General features: G+C 37.7%; 1 protein-coding gene across 4 annotated transcripts in view; it reads left to right on the top strand.

Moving 5' to 3' along the window:
• Nucleotides 1–26,737, top strand: part of Syn2 (Syntrophin-like 2) — a 1,212,019-nt gene that overhangs the window by 1,096,838 nt on the left and 88,444 nt on the right. For all 4 annotated transcript variants that reach the window (XM_081755484.1, XM_081755486.1, XM_081755485.1 and 1 more), the window contains one exon: nt 23,099–23,224. In XM_081755484.1, the coding sequence (XP_081611610.1) occupies nt 23,099–23,224 (126 nt within the window). The remainder of the gene's footprint in view (nt 1–23,098; nt 23,225–26,737) is intronic.

The following is a 26,737-nucleotide window of genomic DNA, read 5'->3' as shown; positions in this document are numbered from 1 at the left end:
ACATGTCCCGAATATTTTTATTTTTACTATTATCTTCAAGTTCCTTAATTTTAGCTTTCAAAAAATCCCGTTTCTTTGTTCTAAAAGTTTTGGAAGTTTCCCGCCTGATATCTGCGAAATTTTGTGTAGTTATTTCATTCGGATTTTGTAGCCACCGTAATTTTGCCTGTTTTCTCTTCTCTGCTAGTTTAATGCATTCTTGGTCGAACCATGGTTTGTTCCTACGTATTTCCGCGTGTCCCAATTTTTCTACTGCTGAACTTTTAATGCTATCTCTAATTTCAATCCAAGTATCCTCAACACTAGTGCACTCCGAGTCTTCTAAGACCGAGAATCTATTCGAAACTTCAATCTGGTATTCCTCTCTTACCTGGCTCTCTTCTAATTTCTTTAAATTAAATCTCTCCGTTTTCGGACATTGAATATTACCTTTATTCAACGATAATCTCTCCCGTATTATCGCTACTACCAGGTAGTGATCAGTGTCACAATCAGCCCCTCTAAACGACCGGACGTCAATTATGCTAGATTGTCTTCTTCTATCTACTAAAACGTGATCAATTTGATTATGTGTTTTTCCGTCTGGTGATGTCCAAGTGTATTTATGAACGTCGCGATGTGGGAATTTTGTATTCTTCACGATTAGGTTTTTGGATGTTGCAAAGTTCACGAGTCTAACACCGTTGTCATTACTTTCCTTATGCAAACTTTCGTTCCCTATAATCGGTTTGAAAATATCCTCTCGTCCTACCTTCGCATTGAAATCCCCTAATAGTGCGTGGAGTTAGCGTAAAAATATTTCACTTCCGGCTACCAGTCTGCAATTTTACACAGTTCTTATATGTATACCAAAGGAAAAGAATCCGCCGGGAGACACTTGATCTGACGTCCGGAACTCATGTGATGACGTCATTAAAATGGCGGACAGCTCGATTCAAAAAATAAGCCATATCTCCGTTATTTATGGACCGATTTTCTTCATACTTGGCTCATTTTAAAGGAAATTAAATTTGCAATAAAACATGTTACCAAAATATTTCCTCTAGAATTAACGGTTTCGGAGTTATTTAAGAATTTAATAAATTAATGAGTATTTATTGAAGAAAAATACTTAATAACTCCGAAACCCCTTAGTTTTAGACGAAACACTTAGGTAACGTGTTATATTGTTAATTTCATTACCTTTAAAATGAGCTATTAACGAAGAAAATCGGTCCATAAATAACTGAGATATCACATATAACGTGTTAATTACATTATTAAAATGGCGGTCACAACTTCTAACAGATAGCGACAAATTCAGCCAAAATACTTCACTTCCATATACCAGTTCCAAATTTTGCACAGTGTTTATATACATAATAAATAATTTTAAAATACCTGGGAGACACTTGATGTAACACGCTGAACTCCTATGTTGACGTCATCAAAATGGCCGCCGGGATTAAAAACATAGGTTTGCTTAAATACACACAACTCCGTTACCAATCATTTTATTGAGTCTTCCAATTGTTCCATTTGAAAGAGCATGAAATAAGCTACAAAAATGTTATTCGATTTTAAATGGTTTATGGCGCTAACAACGTGGAAGGGGGTAAAAAACAATGTTTTAAAATGGTTGTTGTTGGCTGAATATATTTTGCAATGACATTTCTGTTATTATAAGAGGCGTTAACTCAAGTAAACACATTACATCCATTGCAATGTTGCATGCTTGTATAATTTTTTTTAAAGAGTGATTCATCTTTAATTATAAATTATATTACAAAAGAGTGAATATGAAAATAAAAATAGTTATTTACATCTTTTAGTGGATCTAATGTCCTCTTTTTACTGATTGGCAAAAATGAAAAAAAAACTTTTCTTTTTTAGGAACGGTAACAGATATTTACATCAGTTTCTCACAATGAAAACATGTACAGTCCATATGGATTATTAACGCGGAAGCCATAACTATTGAAAACAATGTAAACTTTAAACAAAGTGACAAGTTTGTAAGATTAAACTTAATTTCTGCATTGACCCTCACAACTACAAAGTAAAGTGCAAAGTTCGTGTATTTTTACACATCGACAGCGCGTGCAAATCTGTTTGCACTTGCATGCTATCAAGTTATTTAGCTTTTCCATGGTGAAGTTTGGGCTTGTCGACCAGAGGGGTTCGTAGTCATCTGCTGTTTTCTTCCATCCCCACTCACAAGGATCCAAGCGTTGGCTGTTCCGTTGAAGACAGTTTGTCCACAAAGAACATTGTAGGATGGCCCTCTTCAAGTGTTGCAACAGAGCGTTGCTGGTTGGTGGAATATTTTCAATGGGTCTGTTTTGCTGGGTAAAGAGAATCCGCCTGGCCTCATCGACAGTCTCTGCAGAACTTGATGAATGGTACATAAGAACCACAAAGCTTTGAATGAGTAAAAACGTCTCGTCATCTTCAGAGATGTTGTCCAGAACTTGATAATATGCCGAAAAAGCTTTGTCTCATCTCGGAAATCATCCACGTTTTCCATGCAGTGGCTTTACCAATACTTGTAAAACTTGACACAGTATCAGCCACCGTAAATGCATGGAAGAAAGGCAAAAGATCTGGAACTCCTCGTGAAATTTTGTTGTGCAACTCGTGGATCGGAAGGTATTGGAGGTGCTTTCCACTGCCGTATTCAATCCAAAATTCTTTCAGTGTATTGAGTCTAGAAAAGGCATATATAGCAATTACTACCACATCACTATCAACAGTTTTCACCATGACCTAAGAACAACCCGAGTATTCCATGGCATGCCATACATGAAGTAGGAGACGGGCATCGGCTTCTTCATGGAATTCGGAAGACATAGCTTCAAATGTCGCCTCCATTTGCGATCCAATTATCGTGTCTCTGTAGGTGCAAATGACTTTTTTCCCGGCGGGGAGATCCATTTTGACCAGGTTTTCAGCTAAAAATTCAAAGAGTTCTTCTTTGTTTTTACTGTGAGCAAGGAACTTACTGAAAGATTTGGGGATGACAACATTAGATTTTACATTTATTTTGAGCTCAAATCCTCTCGACTGTCTTACGTCATTTTCTAGGCTTCCTTCTAGGTAGCGGTCAAAAACTAGGTCAACTCTTTCCACAGATCTTATTCTCATTAGAATGTATGGTTTAACAATCTGGTTGCAGCACTCTTGAAATGTCCGGCTGGATTTAGGGACAAGCATATGGATCAAGGCTGCTGCATCGATTATGAGCGAAGAAACTTCGAACTCATGAGCAGTGGTCACCCGAACTCCACTTGACTCGATGATACAGGACACCACTTCGGATTTTTTATTGGTTTTCCGAGCTTACTGCGGTCGGATATGGATGGTGGACATGAGCTATTTTCATGGGTAAAGAACTTTTTGACGTCAATTCCCCTTGATTGACTAGCAACGTACAACTTGGCAAAAAGAGTACTGTCTTTTCTCAGGTCAACTATATTCTGCTTGTCTTTGGACTTAACTGTAACTTTCTTAGCACTCATCAAGGGAAGGTTGCTTCTTTTAATGACTTCATGGATGGAAACTTTTCTAAGGATCAACCGATCTTCGACAAACGTATCAAATTGGCTTTTCCCTGTAGCATTTGCCGACATGACGCTCATCGCATTTTCTTCTGGGAGAATGATTCTACTGCTGTTGACTGTAGTTAACTCATCGTCTTCGAATGGGTTGCCGTGTGATTCAAACACTTCAACAAGGGCAGAAACATTGTTTTCGAATTTCTTATGAAAACTTGGAGTATTTTCATGATGCTCCTCGGAAGTGATGTTAGATTTCAGGTTCCGATCCTTTTCGAACTCTCCAATCATGCGGACAACTTCGGATCCTGCAACCATCCATTGCAATAATCCCTCCCCTTGACTTAGACGGGATAGGCTAATTGAAGAATTTTTTATTAGTTTGTTGTTCTGCTCATGTAACTGGTCATGTGCCATCCTGGAAAATTTTCTTTTAGTTTTGCAGCCAGATATATTTCCGTTTTGAAACTCACGGAACATTGTTGGATGCATCTCTGGCAGTTGCTTTAAGATGTACGAAAACATTGGCAGCCATCGCGCATAGTTAGTATGATCGAGAGCAAACATCCATGGACAAATTTTTTCCAGAGTAGAAATAAAGTCTATCAAAGTGCCCTGTCGAATGCTGCGGACCTAATCTAAAAGGAGACATTCTAGCACCATGCTGGTCTTCTAGTACATTGTGTGATAGAATATTGATATTTGTTTCTTTTCTAAAAATTCGGTAAGTAACAGAAGTCACCACTAGCAAAAAAAAAAAAAAAAAAAAAAAGTTCCACTTCCAAGTTGTCATCGCCATATATAGTTCATAAACCATTTACCTATAAACTAAATCGAATAACATTTTTTTTTTAGCATATTTCATGCTCTTTCAAATGGAACAATTGAAAGTCAATAAAATGATCGGTAACGGAGATAGTTGTATTTAAGCAAACCTATGTTTTTAATCCCGGCTGCCATTTTGATGACGTCAACATAGGAGTTCAGCGTGTTAAATCAAGTGTCTCCCAGGTATTTTAAAATTATTTGTTATGTATGTAAACACTGTGCAAAATTTGGAACTGGTATATGGAAGTGAAGTATTTTGGCTGAATTTGTCGCTATCTGTTAGAAGTTGTGACCGCCATTTTAATAATGTAATTAACACGTTATGTGTGATATCTCAGTTATTTATGGATCGATTTTCTTCATTAATAGGTCATTTTAAAGGTAATAAAATTAACAATATAACACGTTACCTAAGTGTTTCGTCTAAAACTAAGGGTTTCGGAGTTATGTATTTTTTTTCAATAAATACTCATTAATTTATTAAATTCTTAAATAACTCCGAAACAATTAATTTTAGAGGAAATATTTTGGTAACATGTTTTATTGCAAATTTAATTTTCTTTAAAATGAGCCGAGTTTGAAGAAAACCGGTCCATAAATAACGGAGATATGGCTTTTTTTTTAATCGAGCTGTCCGCCATTTTGATGACTCATCACATGAGTTCCGGACGTCAGATCAAGTGTCTCCCGGCGGATTCTTTTCCTTTGGTATACACATAAGAACTGTGTAAAATTGCAGACTGGTAGCCGGAAGTGAAATATTTTGGTGATTTCTGACGCTAACTCCATGCACTATAGTAGAATCTTCATATGGTATCGCGGGATTTGGTCAAATATCCGTTCCAGTTCTTCGTAAAAACTATCTTTTATATCGTCACCCTTATCTTCAGTTGGAGCATGTACATTTAAAACAATAATATCACACCACCGTCCCTTAAGAGTAATAAAAGAAAGTCTGTCAGTAACAAATTTAACCCGTTTAATTGCTGGTCTGCAATATGTATTGTTTCTCTTTTTCGTCCTTTGTTAAAATGTTCCCGTATTCTTGTATCAGTTTCACACCTCTCTTTGCTACATCATTCACCATTACAATGTTTTTCAATCTATTCAACCCACGTTGAAAGTTCACATCTTCTTTCCAAGTAGATGGTCATGTTTGTAGAAAATGTGTATTTATCGAAAGTCTTGAGAAACATGTCTTGGAATATGCGGAAACGAAGTCTGAGCATTCTTTTTCTCTGAAGCTATTGAGTTCTGCACTATTTATAGAGTATCGCTTTATTTGGTTTTGTGCATCACATTCTTCTGTACTCCCTTTTATATTAAGAACCATTTTTTCTTTCACATGTTGTGGCAGTTCATCATCAAGGAATGCAAATGCCGCAGTTTCTGGTGACAGATACCATAAGTGGTTAGCGAATTTTTTCACAGTACAATTGCTAATTTCTGGATCTACTTCCCTGTATTCGATTAATTTCTGTAAAAACTTGTAATCGTGATACGGAGCTTTCACAGCCAATGTTGCAAGGAACCAAGCTTGTAAATAGATTCGGACGAGGAAAATGCATAGTCTCTTGATTGAATTCTTTTCTTTTCTCGTCAGTTCAAATTGGTCTTGGAATAAATATATCTCCAACGCATATATAGCCTTTGCCATCCACCGAGCATGGCTCACACCTTCAGGAATGCGAAATGAAACTCCTTGTGGAGGGGTGCCGCCTAGGAAGATCATGGCCAATTCTAATAATTCGCGATAGTCATCTCTATAATGTTTCTGATGTATCTGTTGTTATATGAATTCCAACATATTGACACGGACATCTTCCGGGACATCATCTACCCCAGTTCGGTAATTGCTTTTATCTATTGACGACCAGGATTGCCCAAATCTCTTAAACAAAAGCACATCAGGCCCGGAACTTGTACTGGCAGCTGTAGCACCATCCATTACTGCGTGAAAGCTACTTTGAAGAACTAATCCAAATATGTGATGTCGACACGGTAGGTAGAGCAAATCACGATCAAATTTCTTCTCAAGGTTTGTACACGCGCCTTTTATTCTGCCGGTGTTGCTTGCAGTTGTATCGAAGCAAAACGCCTGTATTTTGTGCTCTATGTCCCGTTTCTCCACCGCTTCGTAAACAGCTGTGGTTTGTGCTTCTCCTGTAGATGACGGTATTTCTGGGATGCCTAACAATTGTTCTTTGCCGTTAAAAGTTACAAATATTGCAAGTCTGTCAACTTTTCCTATATTACTTGTAGTTGGAACTAGCTTGCCATCCCAGTGAAGCACCAAAGCATCAGAATCGGCGACGTCAAATCTCCCTTTAATTTCTGCTTGCCTTTTCTCCCGCATTTCTTTCCTGCGAAGTCGAATGGAAGAGCGATTAATAATTGAGCTTTCAATATTACAGTGAAAAAGCTTCTGCTGCTGTCACTAAAAGATGAACTGCATTGCGGTCGCTGATTTTGCATCTGTCCAGTACTTCGCACAGACGTGGAGTTAAAATATCCTGAGTACATCTTGTACCCGAGGTACTTGATTCACTCACCAACATTGGATCTCCTAAACATGATTGGGTAGGTGGAGTGGAATCGGAATCATAGGAATTGGAATCTGTATCTTCATTATCACTGCCAGACAATGTTGCTGACGAAACTGTGGCTTTTCCTTCCATTTCTTCGTAAATTCGTTTTCTTCTTTCTTCTTCCTTTTTCCTACGTTCTTTTATTCTTCAGTTTCTTTAAGTTTGCGGTCAATGCCTCCCATATAACCTTGTCGTCCTTTCATGCGTTGTATTACTAAACAATTGCTTATCCTCTTCCTTCTTGATCATATCTAACGCATTCTCGTGAGCAATATCAAACAAGTAATCTAGTTGGGAAATAAATGTCGCTCTTTTAGTTTCTTCCACATCAGTTTTTCAGTGTAACCTTTTCTGTAAATCTTGCCATTCTTTGTATAGTACTAGAACTTTCTCAATACAGTGATTACTTCGTTTTGTAGGAATTCGTGCCTTTTCCCAAAACACAAGAACTTCCTTCACAATTAAAGTCGCACTTTCTTTTATGGTCAACTTAACTACACACATTGAAAACTAGAACACTAAGTACTTCAGGCTTGTCTTGATGCTGCTATCGTTCTGAGTTCCGTGTTCTTAATTTGAGCCCGTGCCTCTTAATTGATTGATTCGGTATGTGAGTGAGGAGCAATTGAATTACTAAATGAAGGATGCAACTGACGCGTCCTTGTTTGATGTGATGAATGTAGAGATTATATTGTGGTGGATTTCGAGGAGGAAGAACGAGATTAAATGGTTTGTGTCCATTGGAATTCATGATTGGCTGACAACTTGTCCTATCAGTGTTGTCTGGAGTGGCCCTCATAAGGGTGTGGTCCTGTATGGAATTTCCAACTGAAGTTACGGTTGAGATGGTATGATGTCTTCTATTATTTCACAAAGTATGGTTAGCTTTGTGAGAGTGTTCGAGGCTTCTGTCAAACGAGTGAGTCTGCTTTTTAAGACTTGAATGAGTTGAAAGAGGTGTGGATCCTGAAGGATAGCCAGGACATCTGGTAGGTTAGGTCCAGATGGGTTTGGATCGGAAAGTGACAGAGAGTCGTTCGTTTGGTTGGTAGGTGATGAGATTGCTTTGGAGAGTGTGTCTTCTTAGCATATGTTTCTGCAGCAGGTGTCGTAACAGGCATAGGTGGCACTAATTTTGAGGAATCAGATGATAAAGCTGGAAAATCCGCAGCTGTGGAATCTTCTTGGGTGGATTCCGGCGTGATACGATTTTTCGGAGTACTGGGCAGCCTTGAAAATTTCCCGGGTGGTCTCCACCACAGTTCGGACATTTTGCTGGAGCATCAGCTGGTTTGGTGCACTTATAGATAGCATGGGATTCCGCACATTTTAAACATCTTGGAGTTGCATAGCAATGTAACTGCGTGTGTTCATAGCGCTGGCAGTTGTAACATTGTACAAAGGTCTTCGGCCGGTAAGGTTCAACTGAAATTCGGTAAAATTCTATGAAATCTAGTTGATATATAGATTGAGCTTCAGGTGTCTTCCTTAGGGTGACTAGAAAGAGGGGGAAGGGTTTCCCACCTCTGCCTGTAAGTTGTTGTACCGAAAGCACTGGATAGCCTCTATTTTTCAAGTCAGTCTGAATATTGTCCACCTCAGTATCTATGGGTAGCTTGCGAATGACTACGCGGATGATAGGTTCAGTCTTGATCATTTCGAAGGCATATTGTAAATTGAATGATTTGCAATATTTCTTCAATCTGATGTAGTCGTTGCTGGTCTGACATCTAAATTTAATCCCGTCAGTATACACTGCACAATAAGATAAGTGTTTGCACACTTGGATCGCTCCGTGTGTGAGCTTGTAAGCTTTGTCTTTGGGGAAACCATAAATGACCATGGCTTTAGGCTTTTTTGTGATTCGATAATGAGCACAGTAGTCAGCATGGGGGCAAGATTTAGGATCATGATCATGCTCTTCTGCGTCAGAATCACAGTCGTCTTCAAGATTTTTGGAAGTGTCCATAATATTGCCTGGATCCTTGGAAGGAGTCTCGTTGGTGGCCAGAGCATCATAGCTGTTCTGCGTAGGTACGTGGGTAGGAATGGCGGTCTTCGGTTTAACTGTTCTTTTGGGTTTCTTAATGGACATTCTTCTATGTGATCTACAGAACTGGTAGTTGTGTCTTATCGAATGTCATCATAGTTATCAGAAATTGTAGCCCTGCTAGGGGAACATTGTGGTGGTTGAGTTTTACTTTCCATGAGGAGCGCGAGTAAAACGTGTCCGTACCAAACGAACTCAGATCTTGTTCTAATTAAATTAATTGCATTGCACTAATTATAGCAGAGCACCAAGGATTGGATGAGCCTAAGCTATACGGATCTGTACATAGCGAGTGTGGAGACGATAGACATGTTGTAAAAGCGTGAGTATGGTGGTGTGCCGATAGACCTCCCTAGTAGGAGTATTTGCCGGTAAGAAATAAGCGGTACTAAGTACTTGTCGTTTTGAAGGCAGTTTTGTTCCTACAATTTGGTTCCTAATAGGTCCAATGAGGGCGCATTCGTAGTCTTTGCGTAAACAGCGCGAAGCTGACTTCGGGGATAATGCCAGTGCATTGTATAAATTGTTTACACTTCGTAAAAAACTACAAATTCAACAGCACTGTGTGCGAAGAAACTAAAACAAACAATCACATAGGAAAACAATCGTACTTTCTCGAAGCCTTCAAATAAACTGACTTAGCTGAGCATTGCTGTTATCGTTTCAGTGTTGCCAGATATGCATTTTACTAGTCCCCTTTCTAAGAGATAAATAACCATTCTGAATTTTTTTCAGTGATAAATTGGAACATATTGTTTAAATTATTGATTAGGAAAGAATCATATTTACTTTTTCTTGCACTGCACAGAAACGAATGGGCATTTCTTTCTTCACTTTATGGTTTAATTCAAATAAGGGAAACTATTCAACAAACATATAAATCTGCAGCCCGTACAGAGATATATACTCACAGAAGATTAAGTTTTATTACTTCGGAACTTTTATTTTCCATAGTTGATAATTATTACATGTTCAGAGATAAGTGGAAAATCAGACGTCTGTTTGTCGTCGAAAGCTACCTCAGAATGATATATCAGACGAGGTAATTTCTATTTAAAATGTTGTGCCCGAATCCAAGATGGTGGACGTAAAGATATGCCTCATCTCGGTCACTACTCAGTATCAGGTATGGATCTACTTCTACAACCTCTATCCAAGATATGATTCCTTTCCCTCAGCTATTTTTAAGTTACAAGAGTTTATTACAAACTTTTGCCATATACTATACATTGTAAATGCATTCAGATGTTTAGGTCGCTTGGGGGTCAGTTAAATATTCTTCGATTGAGCCCATTTTTTTCACAGTTTAATTTGGTGCGACATGAAACCAATTTAGGGGTTGGGAGCAAAGAAATTCGGAAATCGAAAATTAAGGACGGTCTTACCGCCCTCCATCAATGTTGAAGATAGATCTGCGCCGCTGATTATTATTATTAAACTAAGCAAGACAGTAAAACCTCTCCAGACGGACATCGGTAAAACACGATTATTTGTCCGTAAATGAGAGGTGTCCCTAAAAGCAAGAGTTCTTTCTCATAACACCACACTACACATATTTATGGCATGGAAGAATAAGAAAGTTTGAGTTGAGTTGATTTTAGTTTAGCGTCCCTTTCAGCAGCGAGGCTATGTGAGACGTGGACCTACTGATTAACGTGGAATCCGAACCACATGAGCTCCCGCCGGGAATCGAACCCGGGTCTCCCACGCCAAAGGCGCGTACGCTAACCGCTTAGCCACGGATGAGCTCGAATAAGAAAGTTTGTCCTCTTATGAAGGTGTCCACTATTGAGAGATGCCCGTTAAGAGTGGCTTCACTCCATTAGGGATTAACCACCACTATTTTACCCAGCAATTACCAGTGGCGGATCAAGAAGGTAGAAACTGGGGGGCCAGCCAGTACCCAGAGTGATAGGTATATATAAACTTTCAAAAATATATAAATAATAGCTTAAATTATTTTGTCACTGGAAAAATTGGGGGGTCTATGCCCCGACCTAGATCCGCCACTGCTAATTACATATGAATTTATTACATACGAATTATTGTAATCATTTTGCAAAATTCTGCCATTATTTCAATTTAATCACCCCCAGCAAGTTTTAGTGGGTAATTTTTTTCTCCAAAATATTAATTGGGAAAAAATTCCCTCGTTCCATGCTGAAATCACATTCGTTTAGTCATGAATACTGTACATTCATGTCCAAAATTATTGTCTCATGTCTATAGATATTTTGTTGTAGGAATATAATTTGGTAACGAATTCACCCAGCAGTGATCAAAAGTATCCGGACACCCCCAAAACATACGTTTTTCATATTAGGTGCAGTGTGCTGCCACCTACTGCCAGGTACTCATTATCAGCGACCTCAGTAGTTATTAGATATCGTCAGAAAGCAGAATGGGGCGCTCTGCGGTACTCACGGACTTCGAACGTTTTCAGGTGATTGGGTGTCACTTGTGTCAGAAGTCTGTACACAAGATTTCCACACTCCTAAATATCCCTAGGTCCACTGTGTGTGATATGATAGTGAAGTGGAAACGTGAAGGGACACGTACAGCACAAAAGCGTACAGGCCGACCTCGTCTGTTGACTGACAGAAACCGCCGACGGTTGAAGAGGGTCGTAAAGTGTAATAGGCAGACATCTATCTAGACCATCACACAAGAATTCCAAACTGCATCAGGATCCATTCCAAGTACTATGACAGGCGTGAGGTGAGAAAACTTGGATGTCATGGTCGAGCGGCTGCTCATAAGCCAAACATCACGCAGGTAAATGCCAAACGACCCCTCGCTTGGTGTAAGGAGCGTGGGAAAAACGTGGTGTGGAGTGACGAATCAGGGTACACAATGTGGTGATTCGATGACAGGGTGTGGGTATGGCGAATGTCCGGTGAACGTCATCTGTTAGTGTGTGTAGTGCCAACAGTAAAATTCGGACGTGGTGGTGTTATTGTGTGGTCGTGTTTTTTTTGGAGGGGCTTGCACCCCTTGTTGTTTTGCGTGGCAATCTCAAAGCGCAGGCCTACATTGATGTTTTAAGCACCTTCTTGCTTCCCACTGTTGAAGAGCAATTCGGGGATGGCGATTGCATCTTTCAACACGATCGAGCACCTATTCATACTGCACGGCCTGTGGCGGAGTGTTTACATGACCATAACATCCCTGTAATGGACTGGCCTGCACATAGTCTTGACTTGAATCCTATAGAACACCTTTGGGATATTTTGGAACGCCGACTTCCTGCCAGGCCTCACCGACCTACATCGATACCTCTCCTCAGTTCAGCACTCCGTGAAGAATGGGCTGCCATTCCCCAAGAAACCTTTCAGCACCTGACTGAAAGTATGCCTGAGAGAGTGGAAGCTGTCATCAAGGCTAAGGATGGGCCAACACCATATTGAATTCCAGCAGTACCGATGGAGAACGCCACGAACGTGTAAGTAATTTTCAGACAGGTGTCCGGATACTTTTGATCACGTAGTGTATACAATTCTTACTTCGATCGATCTCTTCATTTCTAGAAACGTTAACTTCCGTCCATTGATACACCACTTGCAGAGTAACACCAACTCTCTTTTCTCAGAAACGACCGCGGAGCCCAGAAAGGTAGGTATGAGGAAGTCTGTTTTGTTAATTGTTTTGATCGAAACACCGCCCGAAACAAAGAGGTCATGTTGTTCCCGAAGCCGTACATGAGAACAAGGTCGCTTCGTATTTTGAAGTGAAATAAATAAATAAGAATATTGCCTTCTTTCCTAAACGTAAACTTTTTTTTTAATTTGATATAATAAATAACCTATATGATACTGATTGATACAATTGGATTTGAGGGAATATTCCTTTCCCACCCAGGGGGTGTATGTAAAGAAATTTGGGGGGTGTTAGGGGGTTGGGTGGTGTAGATTACTCCCTGCCCGCAAGAATGCTTTGCAGCATTCATTCTCCGTGTTGGGTGAATTATCACTGACTTTGTTCACTGAAACTCACGGTGTTGCGAAAATAGCGTCAGATAAACTTTGCCAAAAGCAAAAATCCCGGGTAGAAAACAATCAGTGACATTGCAAGTGTACTTAATCTTGAAAACAAAGAATTGGAAGAGGAACTAACACACTAAGACATTTGATGTCTTTCACATGCACTAGTGACTTCTGCTGATGTAGAAAGGAATTTTTCAATCTACAAAACGTTTCTTACTGATAAACACAGAAGGTTTACAGAAGAAAACGTAAGAAAGGCGTTGATAGTTAATTGCAACAGGTCATTAAAGTAAAATATTTTTGGACAAAATTGAGATTTTATTTTCTTAGTGTATATTTCAGCGTATATGTAAAATTTTTAAATGCATATTTTAGTGCATATTTTGATGTTTTTCCTGCATATTTGCTTGCATATCTCGGGGTTGGCTTGTGCATAGAAGTCCGGCTATTATTATTATTATTATTATTATTATTATTATTATTATTATTATTATTATTATTATTATTATTATTATTATTATTATTATTATTATTATTAGTTTTGCAATTTATTCAGCGTCCCAACAATAAATTGTCTGTCAGCCCTCTCCTCTTTTCTAGTGGGTAGCGCGTATGCTTTTGGTGCACGTCGTTCTTGGTTAGATTCTCAGTAGGAGAGCACAAAACTTTAATTTGATAATTATTGACTTTCATTAATCATTCGATTCCTTTAGCCTAAAGACCATAAACATGGGAAGTTGATCTAAAAAGATTCATTTTTAATAGGTTCTGTCTCCTCCATTAGCCTTTTATTCAAACCCAAATTGATAGAAACTATGTGGGGTTTCAATATAAAGCGTCGTAACACAAAAATGGCAATAGATTGGGAGATGATTAAAAATTAAAAAAAAAAAATCAATTCATGGTCTCAAGAGTAGATTTCATCTCCGCCCTTATCTTTGTGCTAAAACCGGAAATGCTAGAAAGTGTTACTACTTCCGGTTTCAATATTTATCTACAAAGAGCAGAAACGGTAACAGAGCCAGTAATTACTTTTTGATATGGATTCAGCTTCCGGAGAATAGATGTTATCTTTGACCTTATCCTACTATTCCAAGAAAAAGTTTTAGATGTACTTCTTCCAGTTTCGGTATTTAATTCGCTTAGTTTGAAAATCTACATAGTTTTACAGTGCAAAGGGAAATATTGTTATTATTATTATTGTTGTGGTAGTGGTAGTAGTAGTAGTAGTGATGGAATGTAAAGCTCTCTACAGAGAATGCAAGGAAAATAAAGATTCCAAAGTAAACTTGTGACCATTTGTTAACTTGTTTACTATTAACATCTGAAAGTATCACAAATTAGTGAACTTAAAAAAAATCTGCTACATCACGTTGAGTTTTACTGTTGTTATTATTACTAGATTGAGTCAAACTAAAAATCGAGTAAAAGAGTCAGTGGCGAAGCGATATTAGTCAGACCGGGGTATTTGCCAGAAATTTTCTTCACGGGGTGTGTAATGAATTGGAGAGGGGGTGTAAATTGTAATGATATGTTTTATGTAAAAAAAAAAAAGCAGTTCTTAAGCTTATTTTTGCTTAATACTACATATACATTATAAATGTAGCATACATCGGCAAAGCATTGCACTATTTGCTATTGTATGAACACATTTTGTTATTCTCACTTTCACGCGCACACAGACATATACTTGCCCTGATACATATTTTTTGTTCTACCAAAGTTGCATCATGTTCATTAAGCACGTATCTTTATGCATAGTAGATATCTAGACATTTCTGTGAAGTTGCTTTAACCAGATGTTGCAAGCTTTATCCGATCAGTTCATCAGCTCTTCTACTTCAAATCGGAGCGAATATACGAGCTTTCTATACATGTTTTCATTAAATCGTTCATATGTTCACAGCTAAGTTCGCATCGTTCTGAACATAACACTGTTTTTATATTCTACTTCGACTTTAGGTTTATTGACATTAGAAATGCTCGCCACTTCAGTTAAATCCGGTGAGTCGGGAGTGTTTCTGAGGACATCATAGAAGTGAGACAACTGTTTGAGAGTACTATCAAACTTTTCCTTCATGTTGCTGATATTTTTTAATTAGTAATTGGAGAGAAGAACCTTGAGTTCTTGAAGTTTCAAGTTTTCTTCCATTCTCAAACCTCCAGATTTTGCCTTTCCTACAACACTTTCAGCATGTTCTGAAATCTTCTCAAAAGTGATATCTTCCAAATGTACAATGACACCTTCCACTAACTTCAGTGCTGTAACCCTATCATTTCCACTTGATATCTGCAGGCGTTTGCTTAGTTTTGCAAGAGGCTGCAAAAATGTACTTAAGAGTACTAGTGTGAAACGTCTTTGTTAGTTCCAGCAATAATCCAACAGCATCTGATGACATGTCTCCTTCATCAATATAGATATGCTTTAACGCAATGTGTATTGCAGCATAATGTTTGATTGCCACAGAAACATTACCTTCATATGAAAGCCACTTAGTACAAGCAGGTTGCACCAATTTGTCAGAACTAGCGTCTATTGAGGATTTCACTTCCCGCAGAAGTTTCAGCCGCTTGTGACTCCCAGGAAATGCTGTGTATAGTTTATTCACTACATTTGCAACCCTTTTAATATCTTTTGAAGTTCCATACGCCCTTATAAAAGCCAGTTGCAAAAGATGGCTTCTGCAATGAACGAAAATCAATCTAGGCGAAACTTCTTTGAGACGTGCCTGAACTCCGGATTTTTCACCGCTGAAATTTGAAGCCCATCAAACGCCACAGCAGTCAGTTTTGCAGTACTAAGCCCTAGTTTATGTATTTCTGCAATAATTTTCTCTTTGATGCATACTGCCGTAGTAGACTGAATTGGAATGGCACAAACGAAGGTCTCCTTCACTTTGCAACCCTCTATGTAACGTATACAGGTACTCAAAATTTCTCTTCCATTCATATCTCTGCACTCGTCTGCCATGAGTGAGAATTTCATAATTCTAGAGAACTTTACTTTTGTAGATTCAATGATGACAACACCAAATGATTCTATAACAGAAGTAATAGAGTAATGCGACAAGTGATATGCATTCTGTGGTGAGTTTCTTATATGCTGCTTTTTTGTTCCTGAATAGTCTAGCAATGCCACTGCACTAACTAGGAATCTCCATTTGGGTATATGTGGTATTTCTTCGGAAAATAGGAAATATGCGATTTTGAACAAATCTTTAGTTACTACGGAAATACGTTCACGCTGAATGTTAAACTGCTGATGGACTTGAGTAGCAACACGGTCACTTTGCAATGAAGTCTGTACCGTACATATATGGTTTTCACTTTTGTCATGTTTTCTTGCCTTTTCCGAAAGGTCTCTAGATGTATATAAAAACAAAGGGACTAACAACACCAGTGTGCTTTTTTAAAAATTATTCCGCCCATTCATTTGACAGATTAACGCTCTCACACCACTATTTCTTGTTTCAAGCTCTGTTATCGATTGAATGAAACAAGAGCAGTTTTCAATGCTACTCTTGATGAAACAGCCTGCGTGCGCCACCACCAGAGCACCAGCTTGTTAAGGACAGATTTTCAGTTTCCTACTGCTCGTTTGAAGTCACCTAATTCACATTTATTTTACTGATTATAATGAGCCAGCTTTGGTATTGTTCTGGTATCAGATTTCAGTTCTAACATGAATTGATTATATGATTCTCAAGCAGTTCTTTGAGTGCAATACTTCAGACGATTTTGTGAGTAGAGAAATAAAAATTTAAGATCGAAGCTAATACTTAGATTGTTGAGTTCCGTGCCAGGTACCAGAAAAGCATCACCAAGAGATTATTTATTGGGCTATATTTTAAACTTATGGTACTGATGATAGTAATAAAAAATTGTACACCCTTCTTTGGGGGGGGTATCGACCTGTTTTGCCGGGGGGATATCACCTATCACAGGAAGGGTGTAGGGGGTGTTAGGGGGTGTAAAAAATTCCCTGAGTCAGACTCTCCTGAAAATCTCCAATTCGCGATTATGGAGACGAAACGTAACTAATGATGCAAAGTATATCTACGTGCGATCGGTAGACAACAAAAACTAACGAGTCCAATCACCGTCGTGAAATGAAACACTTTGACACGAAGACAATGTTATGCATTTAGTAAAACTAATGAACCAGTGCACAGGAAATTCATTTGGAATGGATGTTCTGTAGATGTCAACTGAACATCATGCACCTGGTTCTGTCAAATATATATACGGGTTTGGTGATTCGGATGCGCGCCATTCTTCAAATCGACCATACTGCCGGTCACCGATCTAGGAAGGCGCAACAGAAATTTGGAATACTGCAATTGGAACTTCCACATGCGGTGCATAGCCTCGACCTTCCACCTTTCGACTCCCACCTGTTTCGTTAGATAGCACAAGGCTAGCGATTTAACAGCTTGGAAGAGGTAAAAGTTGGAGGTCACGAGTTCCTCCACTCAAAACTGTCGGAATTTTACTGGCGTAGTTTCCAGTAGGTGGCGAAGGATAATCGAAACCAATGGTCTGTAATTAGCAGAATGACTTTCTACTCATGTTCTCGTTCTGCCAATGTCAAGTAAACAGACAAAAACTATATTTATTTTAACTCTCCCAGGTATTATTATTATTAGTTAGTATTAATAATTTTACTTACAAGGGGTATAAGTAACCTCGAATGCTCCGACCGCACCGAAAATGTGCTTAGGTTATAGATCAATCATCCCAAAAACAGTAGTATGAGTCATTCCCTTGGAAAACGCACCTGTTATCTGCTAGCGCCATACAACAATAGCATGTTGTATCTGCAGGAACAAGTACTTATTCTATTTGTGTGAATAGTATAGCTGCAGTAGGAGGCCGCTTTCTGGGGTGTTCGGTTGGGGTTAGAATGTAAATTATATACATCGGTATCATGAGGCGAATTAATACCATAAATATAGTCACTCTTATTTAGAGGCAAAGCCGCGACGTGCTGAATATGGAAACGTAATTGGAGTCGAGAATATGGTGTTCGCGAATATGTTATATCGGATAATAATTCACAAATACAATGAGGATGACGCAGAAATGCATGGAGATATACTGGGTAGGTATAGTGATTTTGAAAGACAGGCAAAGCTCGTACCTGGAGTTAGCCTGTCCAACAGTACAAGACTTTTATCTCCAGAGCAACAGGAACCTTCAGGTGAAAGTGAATACGAAGAATCTCCACCCAAAATGTCGAGAGCCAGTATATTACAAGATATTGATTACAGCATACTGGACAACATTGATGAAGACAGTTACAATCGTGGCTTCAACTCCTATAGCAAACTTATGAGGCTCTATAAGTGCTTTCGAAGTAAATCAAATTGGAAGGTAATATCAAATTATTGACCAGCAAACAGTAAGATCGAGCTCACTTCACGGGAAACGGGTCACAATTTAAAATGATAAAACAGTATGTAATGTCACAATTTGATATGACAAGAGCGTTTGGATCTGCTGTTCACTATTGGCATCTGCAAATGTGGGTGCTAGAAGCGTCTCAAGAGGCTGTCCTAGACAATTTCACAGTTTCAATCATTTTTATCAACAAATTTAAGGTTGAATACGGCATTTCTTCCAGGCATGTTACTACGTTTATCACACGTAAAAACATCAAGAAGGTCATAGTATTACAATATGCTTGACAAAAGGCAGGTTACGATCTTGACATACCAAAATCATCGTTTGAAAATATAATTAGTGTGGCGTTTGATATTGGACTGCTTGAATTCAGAAGTGCTGTTGAATATGAGAAGGTGGCTCTTGTCAGATATGCATTTTTTCGATTCCACTGTGTTTTGACCACATCATTCAAATCTCACACCTGCAATTTGGGAATTTGATAGCGGGGCAACATTATTAGGCCAGTGAAAAAGATTTGCTGTTCAGATAGAGTAATTATGTTAAGCAGAGAGAAATATATCAATCGGTTCCAACATTACAATGTGTGTGTGTGTTTGGTCCTATTACACTGATATTTTGTTTCTTCGCAGTAACGAATTTCCTCTGCATGTTGCATACCTGATAATTTAAATATATCTCGTGGTAAAAAAAAAGTACAGTTTTTCATCCGAATGGCTCGTTTTTGAGATGAGCCATTTATTTTCTAAGCACATTTTCATGTGGTTCTGAGCCTTCGGAGTGATGGTAGAAGACAGTAGGTAAAATTAGACATTTCAACCGCATTAACCCATCAAATGTCCAAAGTTTAATTAAATTTACACTTGGCTTGTGTAAAGGGACCAGGGGAGTAGAGAGATTTTATGCTGGATGACTGAAGGCTGAAATGATTTACATAAGAAGACATATACATATAAAAGACTATTTTAAATATTGTGCAAATGAAATTAATTAATTAAACAAATGCGGTAGAGCAAAAATGTTCGGTAGAGCAAAATGATAAATTAATTCTTTGAACAAAATGAATTTACTATAATTTTGATAAAGGAACTGAGACTCGAAGTTTCAGGCACTATGTGGTTTTAGCTTTAGGTTTCTTGCCAATGATACCACTCACGCACACAACCAACACGTATGTCAGCTGTTATCATGCCGTGATGGCTTATCGCAACTCCAGACAGCTGAAAAGAAAACATGTTACTGAAAATTTCATTACGTACCTTAGAGGACCTCCTGGTGAAGAACGTGACACCATATCCATTAAAATAAATAAATTTGAATTCACACACACACGAAAAGTAGTGGCACACTTTCACTTTACAAACGAGAAAAAAAAATAGATTTTTAGAATTTCTACTATTTTAGGCCTGTTAACTTGTGTCAATGTTCGTGCACTTTCTTTTCTAAAATCCCACCAAGGTGATTTCTGGTTCTTAGCCAGTTCCTGAGTGTTCCAGGGGTTATTGCATGTGATGTTGATCCCACGGAGTCTCGTCTCTTCCGTTTGACGAGACGGCTGCCTAGTATGTTGAAGACAGTTGTCTCGAAGATCTCGAATAAAACACTGCTACTCAGTCGTCTTGCTGCGGGTAACAAGTCCTTACAGCAAGAGGCTGTGGATTGGGAATATGTTTGTGATCCCCAAACTTTAGTCTTCTGCGTATATCTCCCTCATTTGTGATGTTTTCAAAGATCGCGAGATTCCCTTACTAACGCGATCCAGCCAGGGGTTAATATACAAAATTGCCGTCTTCCCCCTGAAAAAAAAAAAAGAATTCTCAAAAACACTGAGCCAAGTGTCCACTTACTTTCAATGAGAGGTTTATGTACCAAGTTTCTTCTTCCTAACTTGATGAGTTCATGAAATACTGTCTTTTTGTTTAAATATTGAACGCTATTTATCCCTTTTAAGATGCGCTCTTTAATCAAAGTAACATGATTTAAAAAAAAAAAAAACAGCTCAAGACAGGTATTAACTATGATTCAAAATCCATTTCAAACTGTTCAACAATTTCCCCGTGACACGATCACAAACTACAGGCAGCATCGATTTTAATGTGAAGAAAACATAAGAACTCCCCCCCCCCCTTAAAACGTTACTTCTCAAAAACGTTGGGAAACGTGTCTGTATATTTTTAATGAGTTCATATACCAAGTTTCGTCTTGAAAGAATCATGAGAAGCTCAATTTTACCCATAAAATTTGATCCCCACTTCCCACGTTAGGATAGCATTTTAATCAAATTAACACAAAAAAATAAATAAAATAAAAAATAAAATAAACGTTCGAGGTAGCTGATATGATAACTATATAAAAAAAATCAAACAGTTTAGCCATTTTCCCATTATGCCATCACAAACAAAATCCTTTTCATTTTTATATAGATCCTAATAGATTTATTTATCTACTCTTAATTCTAATGTACTTTTTTTATATAATTAACGGAAGTTATTTATATACGAAAGTTATTTTTTTGAAAGGCTTACAATACATTCTCATTCCACTTTTGTTATAAATTTTAAAATTTTGTGAACAATATAATCATGATTGTTTCCAAAGATGTTAAAACAGTGTTCTCTTATCTCATAGCAATAACATTCAAATATTCTTTATGACAACAATCATCTAGCCTAAAAGTTCAATCACAATCTAAGGATAAATACAGCCAGCATGCAATATCAGTGCGCATGAAGAAGATGCCTCGCAAAAGGCCGAAACGAAATGAAATTATATAATTTCTGTGTATAAGAAAGGTACTACATGGTATTCTTAATACGAGTATATATTAATCAAGGGAGAAGGTATAAGATGCTTTGTGAGTCAGGACGATAAGCATGAAATAGCTATATAATTAACATAGATTAGTTAGTTTCTTAATCTATGGCTACAGTTGCTTGTTGTGTATTATCGTATTTCTTATGTCTCTATGTATACTCTAGTTTTTATAATGTACTGTAAAGCAGGGCTCGAAATATTCCAGGCGCCAGATTGCCATGGCGACTGAAAATACTAGCCTGCCGCCGTGATACTTTACACCAAACCAAATTGAATTTATATCATTATGAAGCCTGGTTTCCAGAACTGGCTCGTAAGTCAAACTTTTCGAGCACTACTGTAAAGAATACTTCATAGACATTTGTCTTCGTAAATTCTGCTGAGTTGAGGAATAATTTGTAACCTTTTTTTCAACTGTATTTTAAACAAATTAATTAACCCTGGAAGGCCACCATAGCATTATCATGACACAAAGTACACCGTAGGGTATCATATACGACTCATTACAAAATGTATACATTTAGAAAACACCAGTCGACTAGGAGTAGGTACCATGTGCTACTTTGTTTTAGATTAGACTACAACATGTGTATGTCATACCTATACATGTGAAATTTCTCATAGTTTGACAACAGCTTTGATTATTGAACACAAATATTGGGTTAATGGTTTACTATTAAATTTTCGGTAATCTTCTAACTACTGACCTACCGACGTATATCTATAACAATAACCAAACCTAACATGTATTTTTGCAACTGGTTAGGTTAGGTTGTTGTTATAGATAAAGCCCGGTAGGTCACTAGTTAGAAGAATACCGAATTTTTTTGCTTCATTAGTTGTATTATTTGAATATTCATATAAATGTTAATATTTTCCAGTCCAAATTGTTTAAACCGCTACGTAAGTTCTGCAAAATTCTGTTTTGTTCGTAGCATTAGTGAAAAGTCACTTCCCATCTTTATAGTCGCCACAGATTCCAAAGCGATGTTCAGCACGTAAGCTGCGTAAACAACAAACGCAATAAGCAATTTTGTTTATCCTTTTCTTTCCTTATTACGGGGATAGAAAACACACCGACCAGGTTTTCCACTTGGTTATTCTTTCACAGTTTGGGGTTGATACCTCTTCACTCAGTATTGCATATACCCAGGTATTTCTTCCAGTGTTAGTCCTTTACTTATTCACACCATGATATGTTGCACTTCAACCGCAAAGAGTTCGAAAGAAATAAAAATTTCCAACAATGCTACTTTCGTACCACAAAGAACACCCTAGGGTTGTATGCGACCCACTTGCATTAAGTAAGCACAAATAATGTGCAGAACCAACAATTAAATGTTACTACTTTGACCACTATTCAAGCACTAAAGGTAGACAAATCATGAACTATATAGGTTAATTAACGCAGACGCAGATGCGTAAGTAAACACATGTAGGGTCGCCGGTGACCTCAGAGTGTCTTTCCAGGGTTAATAATATACTCTGCGGAGTTGTTCACTACTTCCGTCCATCGTGCAATGAGTTTCCTGACTTCACTGATACAAATCTTCCGGTCTTTCTTCTGTTAGTTCTTTATGTCAATTCTTCTATTGTATTAGTATAAAGTTGCGTTTTTTCTTTTCTTTTACTTTTTTTTATTTTTTATTTTTATTTTATTTTATTTATTTATTTATTTATTTTTTTTTTTTTTACAGTAGCGTCATTTTGGCATTTGCATGGGAGAGGGTATGACTAAGTAGGGTTTTACTTTTACCATGAGTATATTATCATAGTATTGATTGAAATGTATTTTGGCCAGTTTTAGAGTATAAATGAATGCATATTTTTAGAAGTTTTTTGGTCATAGAAGTCCGAGCCCTAGTTACAACATTCCATGTAACAATTATTTTCTTACAGTCAATGGACAACCAATTATTTCGTGCAATCATGATGATGCAGTTAACATATTGAGAAACGCAGGTGATCAAGTACTTCTGACAGTGAAACACTATCGAGCAGCTACGCCGTTTCTACAAAAGAGCTGTAAGTATTTACTTTACTCTTCTGATGATTTTCACATAATACATTTTCAGTGGCGAATCTTGAGGGAAATAACATGGGTAACAAATGCTACAAGCTAAGTGAGGAAAGCGTTATACGGCTTCAGAAAGCTGCATACAAGAATTAATACATTAGATAAACTTCTCTTGTATCTTTAAAATTTATGTAGTTACCGATGTGACTTCCCTGAAGAGCCCCCACTGATTTTGTGCTGTATTTTTTTTCTGTGAGAAAAAAACGCATTCTAGATGTTCACGTTTACATTTTTTTGTGTCAAATTTCTATTCCCTCACAGTACTTACCTAGGTATAATTACAGTACACTCATGTCCAAAATGATTGTCGCATATCTATAACAGTCTTCTTTTAAGATTGTAATTTGATAATGATTTTACAAGGTACTTTTAATACTGATACAATGTGTATAATCGGAAAATGTATATTTGTGGTCAATTTCATAGGAAAAGAATTATAAATACGAGAATTAGAATGAGAAAAACAAAATGTTGCTAAATGGACAAGAAAGTTTTATTTTCCTTTTATTGTTCTTATTTCCTGCTCTTTTGACATGAAGTTTGCCACATACATGTCTTTGCCGATTATACACATACTAACATTATAAGAAATACGGGGCGAATTTGTTGTCAAATCATATTCCTACAACATATTTATAGACATGCGACAATTATTTTGGACATGAGTGTACATTCCCGTTTAAACGAATCTCGATTAACTGAATTTCCGGGTTAGCCAAATCGCTTAAAAAAAAAAAAAAACTTTACTCGAACTTTATTTAGATACACCAACAATGAGTACAGTGCCTGTTTTGATCGACCAATAACAATTATTTATCAACGAATAAGGTTATTATTACGATGCGTTGATTGTACTCACTCTTTCCTCATCTCCGTCTACATGAAAATGTAGCAAAATATTTAAAATATACAATATTTCCAGAAACTTTCATTCCGGTTTAACCGAATTTTCGTTCAACTGAATCACCATCGGCCTCATCGACTTTGGTTAAACGGGACTCCAGTGTATTGTAAATGTAACAAGTATCCCGAACAAAAAGTTACGAAGGTGTACTTTATTGGTCAATAAGGCGTTACATCACCACAGGCGCGGATTTTACAGCTTTGATTTTCTGTGGCATGTTGGCAATGTGGGAGAGGACGTTCAAGTCCAGTTTGGCCCATTCCTGGGACTATTGTTCCCGCAGAGCGGCCAACGTGGGGAATGTTGAAGTCTCCTCTTCTCCGTCTATTCCAGCATACCGCAAATTTTCTTGATAGCGTTCCGATCACACGATCGCAGAAACTGGATAAATGGCAACATTTTATTACCCAGAATGGACACGTAATCCAGAGCCTTCATGCCGTTGGACACGTCCATCCAGAAACCCACACCAGCGCTCGAAATACACCCCTACAGCATGACATTACCATCCTGTTCTGTACAGCCCTTCGTAAACACAGTTTTGTAGGCTTCTCTGTCCCACCGCATCACACTGGAAGCGGTCGTAATTGAAATAGAAGCAGAACCAAGAATCGTCTGACCAGAGTATGCGTTGCCAGTAGTCTCTAGTCCAGTGGCGGTATTCCCTCGCCGACGACAGACGAGTTTTCTTCTGTGTGGTAGTCAGCCTGGGTCGTACCATGTCAACGTGACTGAATACATGCAGTTCTCGCAGCAGGATTAGCTCAGAAAATTGACGATTGGGTCCTTCATTGTACTCCTGCAGCAGTTCCTGCCGGATTTGAAACCGTTTGAGTACGTTTGTTTTTACTTGGGATGCTTCCCGCCTAAAAGATGGATCTATCTGCAACACGTTGTTGCCATGCCACGGTTAAGTAGAGAGTTACAATACGCTACGTAACACTGCAAAACGCGACACGACTCACAAATCACTGTAACACACTTGTTGATGTGTGGCAACTAAGCACTTCAAATATCCGCCAAACATCAATGACCTCATTTGATGGGTTGGCTGACAACTAACGTCACCTACATGACAAAGCCAATAAGACGACTATTGGGCTAAAACGTTCACGTGAGTGCTAGCAGAAAATACATTAAAGGCCAATCATGTGCACTGGCGGGAAGTGTATCAAGATAGAACAAATATACTCTAGAAGTCGTTAATCTCCCCAGATCAGCAGTCGACAAGATTGGTTTCCTGCCACTGTTGCTCCGAGAGGATTAGTTTCTGCCAGACGTTTTCCACTCTGCATGGACAATATTGTTCACGGATTCGGACACTCCAACGAACTGCACAGGAGTATGTCCATGTTCACGCCTGAAGACAATGACACACTTTTCCCAGTTGATCGCATACCTTTTTCGGCTCATGGTTCAACCTGGAATGAAATTATACCGCATCAGCATGCATGTCTTACCAGCGGCGAACTGTCACAAATAACATGCAGTACTCATATTCGCGGCATCTACAAACATATTGTGTAACGTAATTCTTTCGGCAACTACGTTACATTCCCTGATTCTAGATGTTTATACAGTTCACAAGATTACCTAGAATAACACAACACAGTTATACACTTTCAAATATATATTATTATCTTTCAACATATATCTCATTTGTCACATTACTATATTATACAGTCAGTGTACACAAGATGGTTCTTCGTGACATATATCTTTTTCAGTTACCGTAACAACGAGATTAAACAAATAAACAAGTCGGCATAGTAACCAAATTAAGAAAATCTCTCGATAGAATACAAATACTTAAATTATTTCTTTCTGTTTTTCTTCTTCTTCTTCTTAAGTGCTTGTGCCTTTAAAATAGCACTTTTGCCCGAAAATATAAACAATACTTGGAAAGAATATACAAAATATACATTACCGTTGTATAATGGCTCCCGAACTATGGGACTTCTTTACATTGATCACAATTAAAGAAAGAATCCTGGACCGACATTTCATATATACAATAGTTACCTTATTTTTTGAATAGCCTTCGTATATACAAAAAGTACAATTCATAAAATAATATATTATTTTCCTTTTATCTCAATATTATTCTCATATTTATTTAACAATCAATTTCATTTTAATTCTATAAAATTATCGATGAGAAGGACTTATTCAAAGAAATAGGATAAGTTTGTTGATTATTTTAGGTCCTAAAATAGATTCTATAATTTGATGCCATTTATACTCGTTAACAATAAAGTTGGTATAAGCTGAAATACAACATAACCTATTTCATTCATTCGGGCATAGCATATTTTGGTAGATAATATTTGTATTGATGCATAGATGTAATTGCATAAAATTCAAAAGTAGTACGAATTACAAATGAAATCAACAATATTCAAGGTGAAACAAAACAAGAATTAATTGAATGTTTTGTCGGACGCCATAACTTAAGCTTAAGTTACATTACCAAAAGATTCGATTAAGTTACATTGATTGGTACAATCTTAAGTATAGTCCTGTATGTTATTTACTTCAGATCTTCGGTTCCTATTTT

The sequence above is a fragment of the Thermobia domestica genome, chromosome 4, assembly GCF_964235325.1.
Source record: "Thermobia domestica chromosome 4, izTheDome1.hap1.1, whole genome shotgun sequence".
NCBI classification, from domain to species: domain Eukaryota; kingdom Metazoa; phylum Arthropoda; class Insecta; order Zygentoma; family Lepismatidae; genus Thermobia; species Thermobia domestica.
This window is presented reverse-complemented; position numbering and strand designations above follow the sequence as displayed.